Source organism: Capronia coronata (assembly GCF_000585585.1).
Source record: "Capronia coronata CBS 617.96 chromosome Unknown acBCG-supercont1.2, whole genome shotgun sequence".
Taxonomy (NCBI): Eukaryota; Fungi; Ascomycota; class Eurotiomycetes; order Chaetothyriales; family Herpotrichiellaceae; genus Capronia; species Capronia coronata.
In genome coordinates, this window is record NW_006912894.1 from 2,095,398 (window position 1) to 2,108,284 (window position 12,887).

At 54.8% G+C, this 12,887-nt stretch overlaps 4 protein-coding genes across 4 annotated transcripts; 1 reads left to right on the plus strand and 3 right to left on the minus strand.

The window, feature by feature from the left end:
- Positions 1 to 370: 370 nt before the first annotated feature.
- Positions 371 to 2,107, plus strand: A1O1_02418 (uncharacterized protein; the record flags this gene model as incomplete). The annotated part of the gene is made up of 1 exon (XM_007723329.1): positions 371 to 2,107. The coding sequence occupies one exon, from the start codon at positions 371 to 373 to the stop codon at positions 2,105 to 2,107; it is 1,737 nt and encodes a 578-aa protein (XP_007721519.1).
- Positions 2,108 to 3,116: 1,009 nt separating this feature from the next.
- On the minus strand, positions 3,117 to 5,014 carry A1O1_02419 (dihydroxy-acid dehydratase, mitochondrial; the record flags this gene model as incomplete). The annotated part of the gene is made up of 2 exons (XM_007723330.1): positions 3,117 to 4,881; positions 4,944 to 5,014. 2 exons carry the CDS (start codon positions 5,012 to 5,014, stop codon positions 3,117 to 3,119), a joined length of 1,836 nt encoding a protein of 611 aa, XP_007721520.1.
- Positions 5,015 to 5,676: 662 nt separating this feature from the next.
- On the minus strand, positions 5,677 to 7,758 carry A1O1_02420 (CAMK protein kinase; the record flags this gene model as incomplete). Its single annotated transcript, XM_007723331.1, has 2 exons — positions 5,677 to 6,224; positions 6,276 to 7,758. The coding sequence occupies 2 exons, from the start codon at positions 7,756 to 7,758 to the stop codon at positions 5,677 to 5,679; spliced, it is 2,031 nt and encodes a 676-aa protein (XP_007721521.1).
- A 1,308-nt stretch (positions 7,759 to 9,066) lies between these two features.
- Positions 9,067 to 9,620, minus strand: A1O1_02421 (uncharacterized protein; the record flags this gene model as incomplete). Its single annotated transcript, XM_007723332.1, has 2 exons — positions 9,067 to 9,205; positions 9,259 to 9,620. The coding sequence occupies 2 exons, from the start codon at positions 9,618 to 9,620 to the stop codon at positions 9,067 to 9,069; spliced, it is 501 nt and encodes a 166-aa protein (XP_007721522.1).
- Between the last annotated feature and the right edge of the window lie 3,267 nt (positions 9,621 to 12,887).

The window sequence follows — 12,887 nt, forward strand, 5'->3', positions numbered from 1 at the left end:
CCCACATTATCCCGTCTACAGGGCTTTGAAGTCTATGTTGATGACTGGGATGCCCTTTGCGTCTATCAGCCGACGGACGAAACGTTATGCTCGGGGACTGCGACGGGCCAGTGCCACATCATGGTGACTTCCTGTATGCGGGCCTTAACGTTATGTCCCTTATTTCCAGACGGCCAGGTGGGCGCCTTGAGAGTTGAGTTGGGACAACTGCACACATGTTAGGCGAATGGAAAATATATATCTGACTGGCTTTCTATCCCTCGCCCAAAGCATTTCTCTCCTTCAGCCTAGTCATTTTCTTTTTGACAAACATTCCTTCTCTATCTTCCTCTTCATCAAGCTTGTCTGTGCCCCTTCCCAGATCGTGACAATGGCTGCCCTCCCCTCCTCGCAGGCCTCTGCCACAACCTCCATTTCCGACCTGGCCAAGCCTCCTCTACCACCCACGGCGGAGAATGAAAAGGAAAAGGGACAAGAAGAAGTCGGCGTCGATCGCCGCGCCTCGTCCGGCCAATCCGTGTGCATTGAAAAAGACGCCGAGTTGGAGCGGGAACTCTCGCGCATCGACACTTCCGACTACCCGTCGGCGTTTCCGCTGGCCATGATCGTGGTCGCTCTGGCCGCCAGTATCTTCCTGGTGGCCTTGGATATGACCATTGTGGCTACAGCGATCCCGCGCATCACGGATCAATTCCATTCTCTCGACCAAGTCGGGTGGTACGGCAGCGCGTTCTTCCTGACGCTCGGCTCGTTCCAAGCCACATGGGGCAAAGTGTACAAGTACTTCCCTCTGAAGATCGGCTATCTGATGAGCATCTTCATCTTCGAGGTCGGCTCTTTGATCTGTGCCGTGGCCAACAGCTCGACCACGCTGATCGTGGGCCGGGCCATCGCCGGAATGGGCGGCGCGGGCATCGCGTCCGGGTCGTACACCATCATCGCATTCTCGGCGCCGCCGAAACATCGTCCGGCATTCACCGGGGTCATGGGTGGGGTCTTTGGTATTGCTTCAGTGATCGGCCCGCTGCTCGGCGGCGTCTTCACCGACAACCTGACCTGGCGATGGTGCTTCTACATCAACCTGCCGATCGGCGGCGTCGCGGCCGGCATCATCGTTCTGTTCTTCCACACTCCCAAAGCCGCGCGGCCGCAAGTGGCTCCGCTCAAGGAGAAACTGCTCCAGATGGACTTCCCCGGCACCTTCACCCTCATGGCCGGGATCATCTGCTACCTGCTCGCCATGCAATGGGGAGGCGCGACCAAGCCGTGGTCGGACGGATCGGTGATCGCCGTGCTCGTGCTATTCGGCGTGCTGGTCATCGTGTTTGTGGTGATTGAGTATTTCCAGGGCGACCGGGCTCTGCTGCAAGGCCGACTTGTGAAAGACCGCACCATCGCGGCCATGTCGGCGTACATTTTCATGGTGGCCGGCTCGTTCTTCGTCCTGCTCTACTACCTGCCCATCTACTTCCAAGCGACGCGCAATGTGTCGGCCGCCAAGTCCGGCATCGACAACCTGCCGCTTGTCCTGGGCGCCTCGCTGCTGACCATTGCCTCGGGCGGCCTGCTGACCGTCTGGGGCCACTACGTGCCCCTGATGGCGGTTGGATCCGTTCTGGCCGCCGTCGGCAGCGGCCTGGTCTACACGCTCGACGTCAACTCGGACAGCAGCAAATGGATCGGATACCAGGCCCTCGTGGGCATCGGATTGGGTTTGATCTTCCAGATCCCCGTCATCGTCGGCCAGGCCGTGGTCAAGCCGTCCGACCTCAGCTCCGTGTCGGCCGTGATCTTGTTCTTCCAGACCATCGGCGGCGCCATCTTCATCTCCGCCGCTCAAGCGGGCTTCACCAACAAAATGCTCAAGGAGTTGCCCATCCGCGCTCCCACCGTCAACCCGGCCCTGGTCATCGCCACTGGCGCCACCGATCTCAGAAGAGTCTTCACCCCAGAACAGATCCCGGGCATCATGTCCGCCTACATGCAGGGCCTGCGGGTGCCGTTTGCCATCTGTCTCGCTTGTGCCTGTGTCACTTTCTTCATCTCCTTCGCTCCGCGCTGGGAGAGTATCAAGGGCCGAGTCAAGTTGGATGGCGGCGCTGCTTGAGATTGAGATTTGTAGTTACCGATTACCAAGGTCGCTTTACTCTTCTCTTCTCGGCGACATGTCAGTGGGGAGCTTACTGTTCTGTAATTGACACTATGTTGTGGTTTCATTAATTATGATGGCGGCTTGCCCTTTTTGCACAGGCTCGGTTGTCTTGGAAGGCAAGAACCATGTCATCTGCGTCAGAGGAGGACTCGGGAGTGTTGGGTCTTTCGTAGCAATGAACAATGGTCACTCAGTGGACTGGCTTCGTTCATGTCGTCGATGCCTCCAGCTCTCGACTCTCATCTTATCGTCTATTATCGTCTCATGGCACGCTCTTATGTCGTTACAGCGTATCACACGAGACATCAATACGGGCGTCGTGGCCTTGGTAAGACCCAGGGTCTGTATAGACGAACGAGGCAGGACGCGAGTCTGTATTGGAGGGTGGAATTCCCACCGATGAACAAGATCGTCGTGTTCCCTACATAGCTAATCAACTACCTTGACCACATGAGTATCCGGAGAAACGTACATGACCTGATTGTACATCAAGGGGAAATATATTCCTCGAACCACGGGTTTCATCCGGCCGAAACCGTTGATATTTGCCTACTAGGTAGGTACACAAAACACGTCGACTGCATGTCTCGTCTTGATATAGTTGTTCTTGTCGCCAGTATGTGTGCTAATCACTGGAACTTGTGTATTATTGCAGGTCCGTCTTTCAGGAATGGTCTCTTTTTCCATCACGAGTGTGGCTTTGCTGCTGATTTGTATTCCCGTTATATGTTTGGCATTCAAGTTTGGCATTGGACATTCGACATTTGAGACTTTCCATCTCAGTAGTAGGATCATGGTACACTATAAACAACACTCCCCATGACCCCTCGCCCTGGGGACGGCCTCATCAGGGCATCCGGAAATGACCACACGGACCAAGAAAGCAACCTGTTCCCAACGGACCCTGCGCGGGCGCGGATGAATGTCCTTTCCTCTCCGTTCCTCCTCTCCCTCCCTTTCTTTCTCAATGGATCTTCACTACATCCTCTTTATCCGTGATGCACCCTTGACTAGCATCACTGACCAACTTGGCATATTTGGCCAACACGCCCCTCTTGTACCTCGGGGCGGGTTTATCGCGGTTCCATTCCTCGCGTCTCTTCGCCAGTGTGGCGTCATCCACCAGCAGATCCAACTTGCGCGTCTCGGCATCAATGACGATCTCGTCGCCGTCACGCACCAGCCCGATCGGACCGCCCTCCATGGCTTCCGGGACGATATGGCCGATCAAAAAGCCATGCGAGCCGCCGCTGAACCGACCGTCGGTGATGAGCGCGACATCCTTACCCAGACCGGCGCCCATGATGGCCGAGCTGGGCTTCAACATCTCCGGCATGCCAGGACCGCCTTTCGGGCCTTCATACCGGATTACCACGACAGTCTTCTCGCCCTTCTTGATCTCGCCACGCTCGAGGGCCTCGACGAACAAATCCTCGGCGTCGTAGACCTTGGCTTTGCCCACAAACCGTAAGCCTTCTTTGCCTGTGATTTTGCCGACGCTGCCGCCCGGCGCGAGACTGCCGCGTAGGATCTGGATATGGCCGGTCTTCTTGATGGGCTGGGAGAAGGGTCTGATGATGGTCTGGTCGCTGGGGAAGTCCGGGGCGGACTCGACGTTCTTTTTGAGTGTCTGGCCTGTTACAGTCATACTGTCGCCCTTGACGACGCCTTCTTTGACGAGGAGCTTCAAAAGGGCTGGGATGCCGCCGATTTGATGCAGGTCGTTGAAGACATATTTGCCAGAGGGTTTAAGATCTGACAGGAAGGGCGTCTTGTCGCTGACGGCTTGGAAGTCGTCGATGGTTAGCTTGATCCCTACGGCGTCGGCCATCGCGATCAGATGTAGCACAGCGTTGGTTGAGCCGCCGGTGATCATCACCACCACCATGGCGTCTTCGAAGGCCTGGCGTGTCATGATGTCGCGCGGCTTGAGGTCGAGTTTGAGCAGGTTCTTTATCGCCCCACCTGCCGCTAAGCACTCCAGATGTTTGGCTTTCGACTCGGCCGGGTTGGACGAGCTGCCTGGGAGCGTCATTCCCAGCGTCTCAATGGCCGACGCCATCGTGTTCGCGGTGTACATCCCGCCACAGGCGCCGCTGCCGGGACAAGCGTGGCGGATGATATCAAACCGTTGGGTTTCATCGATCTCGCCTGTGATGAACTGTCCGTAGGCCTGGAACGCCGAGACGATGTCGATGTCGGCGTTGTTCTGCGTCCGCGCACACCCGGGAGCGATCGAGCCTCCGTAAACCATAATCGACGGTCGATTGACGCGGCCCATGGCCATCACAACACCGGGCATATTCTTGTCGCAGCCAGGGATGGAGATGTTGGCGTCGTACCATTGGCCCTGCATGACGGTTTCTATCGAGTCCGCGATGATCTCTCGGGATTGTAGACTGTATCTCATGCCCGTGGTGCCCATCGATATGGCGTCCGATACACCGATGGTGTTGAATTGCATGGGCACCAATCCCGAGTCCGCCACACCCTTTTTCACAGTGTTGGAGAGATCCATCAGGTGCATGTTGCAGGGATTGCCGCTATACCACACCGAAGATATGCCCACCTGCGGCTTGTTCATGTCATCTTCCTTCATTCCTGTAGCGTATAACATGGCCTGCGAGGCGCCTTGGGATTTCGGCTGTGTGACATGGCTGGAGACTCGGTTCAGTCCGGCGGCATCGGAGGCATCATCGTAGCAGCGACGAGAAGATGAGAACAACCGGCTGCATTGAATTGAAACTGTGAGCAGGAGACCTCTCTCGTGTGAATAGGAGACTGAGCATACCTATTTCTGCTGTAGAGCTGTGCGCTGGCCTGCCTCAGACGCAGACTCCGGAGCGAGGAAGAGGCCCTCATGTTTGCGGATAGCAGACAACGCTTCCTCGCTGCTTGATGCAAGGCCTTGCAGGAAGCGCAGAGCTTCCGAGGATAATGATGAAGCCTCCTGACCTTGAAGGAGAGAATTAATTGGGATTCGAGGTCTTGAGAGCGTGTGTCCTTGTGCGTCCTCCTCCCAGCTGACACAGGCGAGAACACCTTCAGTCGAGTCGACGCAATCCGGTGTCCATTGTCCAAGCCTTCCCCAACTTTTCCAGAAAAATACAAATGGCTCGCCGCAGGGACCGAACACAAACCTCGCAGCCAATCAGAGTGGCTACAATTGGTGCCTTGCCCGGGGAGTTCGATTCAACTCCGGACGATTCTCCTCAGTCTCAGAGTTGGGCTAAATAGAGGACAGAGGACACCGGTCAGGGCCCCGGAGCTCGCAATGTAGAACATCCGAGGCCGTCAATAAACCCAAGAACGAGTGTTCTGTTATTGTTCTGCCAAGTTGGCCAATGACCCTTCTATAGAGATGTCACTTCATCATACACGAAGCCGTGTGCATTTCACTTCCCAGTCCTAGCCAAATCCGTAGACTTGCTACCATCCCTGACACTTTCCCGCTCCAGCCCGGAATCCAGGGCGACAATAAAATACAGCCAGCGGCGATAAAGCCATGATATCAGATGCAGATGTTACAGAATCTCTTCCTCGACCCATCGAAGTCCGCCGTCCACTTGGATCCCATCCCTGACCCAGGGCATCTCGCGGATTTCCGACAGCGGTTTGCGGCGACTCGCCCTCTTCAGCAGGCCGTCGACACACTCGGCTGCCCCCTGGAACTCCCGTCCTTTCTCGAGATCCCATTCGCCGTCCTCATTCCCATATTTGACCCAAGCCCATTCGCAACGAGCGATCCGATGTGGCGTCCTTGCTCGTAGTGTTGCAGGATCACCCCGGGCGCCCGGCAAAGGATCAAAGGGTAATCTGCCTTCCATCAAAGCGTACAAAAGGACACCCAGAGCCCAAGCGTCCGTCTGCCGTCCATCATAAGGTTGGCCCATGATGATCTCGGGAGCCGCATAGTCTTCACTCCCACATCGTGTCGTCAGTAAGGGGCTCTCCGGTGGTTCTGGTATTCGACGGGAGAGACCTAGATCAGTCAAGGTGACCACGGCTCGATCCAAGGTCTGCCAACTGGACACATCTGGATGGACCCGCACAGGTATATTGAGGAGGACATCTAATTCGGTCAGCAGGCGGAAAAGAGACGGGTTGCAATTCTTGAACGTACTTTCGAGCTTGATATCCCGATGGACAACATACTTCTGGTGGAGGTAGCGACAGGCTGAAACGAGCTCGGCGAATATTCGTCGAACCAGAGGCGGAGTGAGGGCTTCTTGATGTTTACTTGCGACCTCAAACAAATCCCCTCCTGGACAATAGTTCATGACTAGCAGTGCCCGTGAATCTCCATCGTGACCAAATGCTTTCAAGTGAACGACAGAGGGATGCTTGATCGCTTTCATGAGGTCCACTTCTCGTTTCAACCCGACTTCGATTCTCTCCGCGTCTGCTCCACCAGCTGGACCGTGTTCCACGACTTTGACCGCTACCAATCTTCTTGATCGAGCTCTGACTCCCGCCATGTTGATGCTGTCCTGCCTGTAATCCACGCTGTCCTTACGGTCATGGTTTAGTTTGCGCACTGCCAAGTAGACTTTGCTAAATGTCCCTTGGCCAAGGAGACGGATGGCTTCGTAAGATCGAGGCTCCCCGGTCACCACGCTCCTGGCATGGAAGACCTCCAGTCGTGGCTTTTTGGCTAGCGGCTCATCTTCCAGACCACTTTCCACTTCTACCACGGTCGGAGGCGGAGTTGGTGGCCGGGCGCTCAGTCCTCGCTGCGGGCCAATATATTCTTCGCGGTGCATTGCAGATGTCGGCTGCATACTCTCGGTTGGGACACCAGCAACTGACACGGCAACATGTCGCGGCTTTGCCGCCGGAGGCGCGTCAGGAACATAGTCGCTGACACTTCTAGGGTGGTTTTCCTCAATGGGAAGATCATCACCAGTGTTCGGCCTCGAGCTCGAAGAAGGGAATTGAAGACCTGGGTAGCCCTTGCGGCGAGGCGAAGTGGGTGACAGGGTAGAGGGTTGAGCCTCAGTAAGGATTTCAGCCTTGAGCGAGGATATCGAAGAACCACGAGATCGAGGTCGTGAGAATGGTTTCCAGGATTCGAACGCTCCCATTGTCGGCGAGGGCAGCGGCGTTATATCCAGCATTGCTGCTATTTGCGGCGACGAGATCACAGCGCCAGGTGATACCGACCCAGCGGAGGAGTGCAGGTGCGCCCTGATACTAGGTGCTCGACGTGGAAGACTCGCCACAGAAGCACTCGGACGCAACTGCGACTCGTAGTCCATAGAGTGGGTTGACCCCGATCGCTTGAGAGTGTTGACATCGGTCCTGATATGAAGACCGCCCAACAGAAGCGACGGGTCAGGATGGCTAAGGCGAGCATCCAGGGATGAGGCAAACTGTTGTGCATTTTGCGAGGTTGCATGTTGGTTGAACTGGAATGCCTGCGCGTTCGCTTGGTACAGTGTCTGGTCCAAAGGATTCACCGCGGACGTTGGGACGGGCGGAGTCAAAAAGAACCGATCGTCAGTCCATGAGTGCGCCTCAGTATTATGCTTTTCCTCCTCCTCCTCTGCACTCGACAACGACCCGAAGTGTGACGGCTGCCGAGGCGCGGCGCGAGGGTCGGTCATGTTTTTTGGTTGAGGCTGAGATTGCCCAGAGCGGCTTGATGCTTCATTAGCATGTGCATGGGAGAACGATGGACATGGGCATGGACATGGGCATGATAATTATATCGTCATTTCGAGTTCGAGTCGACGTTGGATAGGAGGGAGGGAGGGCCGTAGGGCAATAAGCATGGCCTTGTCAATGGTTGTCGTTGTCGGCGCGGGCGCAATGCAACCCAGAAAGAGCGAACGGGACAGGGTCTAGAATACGAAGGGCGCCGTGTCCCAGAAACACGAGGTGGGATGGCAATAATAATAATACATAGCGAGACAGTAATAATGGCAGTGGAATGGACGCAGGGTTCAAGTTGCGCACTGGCACTGGTATTGGACGAGTATTGGTATTGGTACTGGTACTGACTCTGCACATCCCGCAATTAGAAACAAATGGGTCAGGGGAGTACTACACTCTGCCGTAGTGCTTACTAACAAATTGAGGGGAGTGGCTAGCTGTTCTAGCATCTCATTGGATGATCGAGCTCCAGGTGGTTTACATTCAGCTCCTTAATGTTTGTCCGTATATTCCCAGCCACCACGAACTCTCCCATAAATAGATGGCTGGAAATGACTTGTTCAAACTCCAGCTGCATCTCCCACTACTGCTAGTATAATACCTAGTACCTAAGCTTGGATCATGTTATGACATCAATGGCCGTCTTACAAGTTCCGTTCCCTCAAAGCTCGATCTCGCTGTCATCCCATATCGGCGGCCACATTGGCGGTGGGTGACTTGAATACAGAGCCTATCAAACAGGGATGGATGCTCATGCTGCCCTAGCGGAAATGACTATCTGTCGGATATCCCCTTTTACTTACACTACCTAGGTACTCATCGCCAAAGCTTACTAGCAGTAAGATATCTCTAAGGTTTCGCTTAGAACATACCTTGATTCGACTCCAAAACTCAAAGATCAGGACTCGCCTGTTTACCTGCCGCGCAGTGCCCATCATCAAAAGGCCATTCATTTGAGGACGAGAGGACCGTCTATGAAGCAACGCTGTTCAGGTTCTAGCACCTGACTCGAGTGTGATGGAACGGTGTCCGATCAAGATCAAGCACAAGGAATAAGCAATACAGCCAGAAGACCGACCCCCGTCTATAGCTTACACCTCCCACGTTTCTGAGTTGTATCACAAAGAAGATATCTTGCCAGATATCAGACAACCGCCGGACCCTCTATGCCCTCGAGACTCTCTCTCGTGGCCTCTAACAGTCAACACCGATGGACCGGAGTCGGCTGACTTTCTCAGCCACTCTTTCTTCTATTTGGCTTAGCGACGACCTTGGTGGAGGGCAAAACTTTGCTTACCGCAGATTGCATGGTCTTGTTCTTCAACCACATCGAAGACCGGGGAATGAATAGATGGCAGGACCGTGGCGGCGGCCTGAGGCGAATTGTCCGCAAAGAGGCTACCTCAGGTGAGCGTGCGAATGATGCCAGGACCACGAGGCCCTCTACTTACGTGTTCATATCGATGATGTTGATTTTGATGCGGTATCGGCCTGGTTGAGTGATCATAAGCTCCCGAAAGGTCGCATAGGCCAGCGTGGGGCGGTCCCCTTCTTGATCCTGATGGACCGGGTGGATGGAATCAGCTGTCCTGCCTCGCAAGAGATCGGTTCGGGGCGGAGCCAGACTTTGTTGCATATCGGGCGTGGTCAGGGACACGAATGCCCAGACGCCACTCAAGTCTGGCAGCGCATATGATTCATGTTCAAGTGTGCCCTCCTCTAATGCTGCAGCGGTGGTGAAGGTCACAACGACGGGCAGATGAAGTGATACACCTGCAGCAACCTTCGATGGCGGTGCAATGGCGAGCTCCATGTTGTGTCGATCTCGATTCGGCTGAGCGTTGGGTCTGCGTTGTGCCTGCAGTAACTGATAGCAGGTCAATGAGTTGGGTTACCTCTAACCGGAAAAACGGATGAGAAGTCCTGATATTGTGAGTCAAGTTTTGATTGTTTGGCGACCCGGTGCACTTTGAAGAAACAAACTCAGCAGGACGGCAGTTGGCCGAGGAGGGCGGTCGGGCGGTCAAGTAGGACATTTCAAGTCCTGCTGAGGCAAGCCTCGTTCCACCACAACAATTCGGCGTACGATGAATGGTGTTGGCGCCAGAGTCGTTGATGCAATGTCCAAGGTGTGGCATCTATTCTTTCAACGTCTGATCATGGCAGCAAACTGTTTTATTGGACTACGCGGACGGGGCAAAGGCGTAAGATGCCGGAAGGGAACCCCAATGGGCGCTAGGGCAGAATCCATCGAAGCAGATGTACAAGTATGGCGCTGGAGCATACGACCTATCAGGTCTCCTGACTTGGTTCGGACACCCCAAGAGAGGCAGGCCGCTATGGATAGCTTCCTGCTCGCCTTCATACGACATACTCCATTGGGAGGGCGTCCGCTGAGACACGAAAAGCTTCCCTTGGCTAAAAGCCATCACCAGGAGCGCAAGGGGCAAGAAAGATGGTGGAGGAAGATGGATGATACCACACGGAAGCAGACGCCGTACCAGGATGTGCCCTTGCTTCAGACGACGGTAGTCTCCGGGCTAGCAGCCAGCATTGACTCGTTAAGATCAATGGATGAGAGTAACACTCGACAGTGCATATTTCATGTGTCGACTCTGAAGCCTTCACGGCGCCATTGTACCGATACCGGGATGTAAGAAAGAGGTGGTCCAGTGGATCAGATGCCGGCCACAGCCTACCGGGTCGGTCCTGGCGGCTGCGACTGCGTCTATCTGCTGCATCCTGCTACCATGCCAGTCTCTATACCTATTGCCAGGGGACACCAGATGGACCGTCGTCATCCCGTATGTGTATCCTCCTACCGACAGGGCAAACAGCGCCCTGCTTTAGCTGGCGCATTGGCGTACAGGCATGGCGAAGACTGGGGGATGCATGGCTTCCTGGCATCCCACTCTCTGCTGATCTCTGGGCGACGGACAGCAAGATCAGTGGTACAAGATATCCCAGAACCTTGGGACTATACCTGAGGATCTGCCCTTTTGACGGGGTAGATCTGGCAGGCAGGTGATGGACGTGAGGCGATCTAGTGTGACATGCCATAATACAGCCATTATTGTTAGGTCTGACCGGGGCTGCAGAAATAGCACACATGAGAGTCGCGTTGCGCTCGCTGTAAGGACGAAGGAAACAACATCGCGGAGAAGTGAACCCCCAATAAATGGGGCCGATCGCAGAGATATGTGTGCAAGCACCAGCATCGAGACTGAGTCCGAAGTGTTCCCCAGGCAGAGGAATATGACTCGACGCCATATATTTTCAGCCAGGATCTCAACGAGCACATCCTCTTCGGTAGTATGGCACAACACGGTATACCCCAGGTAAAATCGAACTCGGTTCCGCTGACACCAATTGTTGTTCGTGTTCGTGCTCGGGGGAGTTGAAGTGTGGGCGACCTCCACGAGGGATATTGGTCAAGGACAAGCCAGGACGCTGGTGTCAACAATAAGGCTCAGGCTCAGGCTCACCAGGCGCACGATGAAGTCGAGTGTGAAGCGAATGGCGCCGCCGAGCGGACAGGGGCAGACAGCCACAGGCGCATAAATCTGTGTCTCCTACACATGCTGGTCCGTCGCTTAACATGGGCCAAGACTGCACGGTATTATGAGGCAGCAACGTGCCAGGCATCGAGGAAGAGAGGTTGATGATGGAGAGGATCCGAGGCTAATGACAGAGCAGCGAGCCTGATCACAGAGTTGCATCAGGAGCCGTTGTTTGTGAGAGTTGAATAGCTCTGTACACTTACATCTGTGAGATTGACTGAGCTGCCTGATCGAAGGATTGTGTAGCAAGATACCGCTGTGTATTCGAGGGAACCGGCGAATTTGCTACCATGCCATGCAGTGGTGCATAAGCGAGTGGTGGTCCAAGAAGAGAAGCAACTGATGATACGTACATCGAATACAAACAAACTGCGGCTGCTTTTGTCGCTCGAGGCTCGGGGTTGACGTTCCGGGCGCAGCTGCGCTGGCAGCACTCAAGTGCCAGGTACTATAGCTTACTGTACTAGTATGTACACTACTACCACCAGCTCAACAATCAATCTTCTCAAATTCCTACAGCCTGCATGGCTACTTTGTTATCTACCGGCTCTACTAGGATGGACTTCTACCAAACTACTCGTTCTTCATCGGCTGTCCTTGAACCCACGGCTCACAACCTTTTCAGTCCCCGGCGGGTCGATCCAAGGCTATATCCGCAGAGCCTTGTCTTGTCGGCTGCCCATTCATGCCTTAGTACTACGTTGGTGCCAGCAGCGAAGGACAAGATCCTTGACAGCTCAAGCCACAGAATACGCCCCTGACTCGCGGCAGACGGACCGGCATGCATATACTAATCATTAGGTTGGTTTGACAGGCTCATGAACCACGCCTCCCAGCAATGTTGCTCCGCCATTATGGCCCCGATCCCTAGCCAATATCTCCTATCAAGACTTTCTCGAACGATCGTGCCTGGGGTCGCGCCGGACCTGGCTCCTACACCTCGCACTACGTGGCTTCTGCCTGGAAGAAGCTGGGGCGAATGGGAGCTGAGGCGTGATGCGTCTCCTGGCGCTGCAAAGTCGTCAGAACTGCTCGCCTGATCTCTTCGTGCCCAGCAGAAGGATGTTCGACGAGCAGACAGGCTCGTCTGTCTCGATCCTCCCCCCTACTCACACAACCGAGCGAAAGAATAGCGTGTCAGGTCTGATTTCATACATCTGAGGTGTAAAGGTTCGGTTTGATCAGGCCAAAAAGGTTCCTAGTTGCCCAGCCGTCGTGTTTGCGACGTCCTTTCCCACCGGCGGTCTTACTCTTACCGCAAGTCCATGGCTGCATCCACGCAAAACAGGCCAGTCGTCTTCTACTGATGGCCTCAGGGTCCACCACGGCGCCATCTATTTCCTACTAACGTTCCAGTCACCAGGCCCAAGAACAACCACGAAAGTTTGTGACTATAGAGCGGCTCGGCGGTTCGTGGTATTGTCAGATACTGCAATATGACCAAGACCCTTCTCCACAGCAATACCGGGGTTTTTACGCCGATCTTCTATATGACCCGTCACATCCCGTTTCACCGCCGA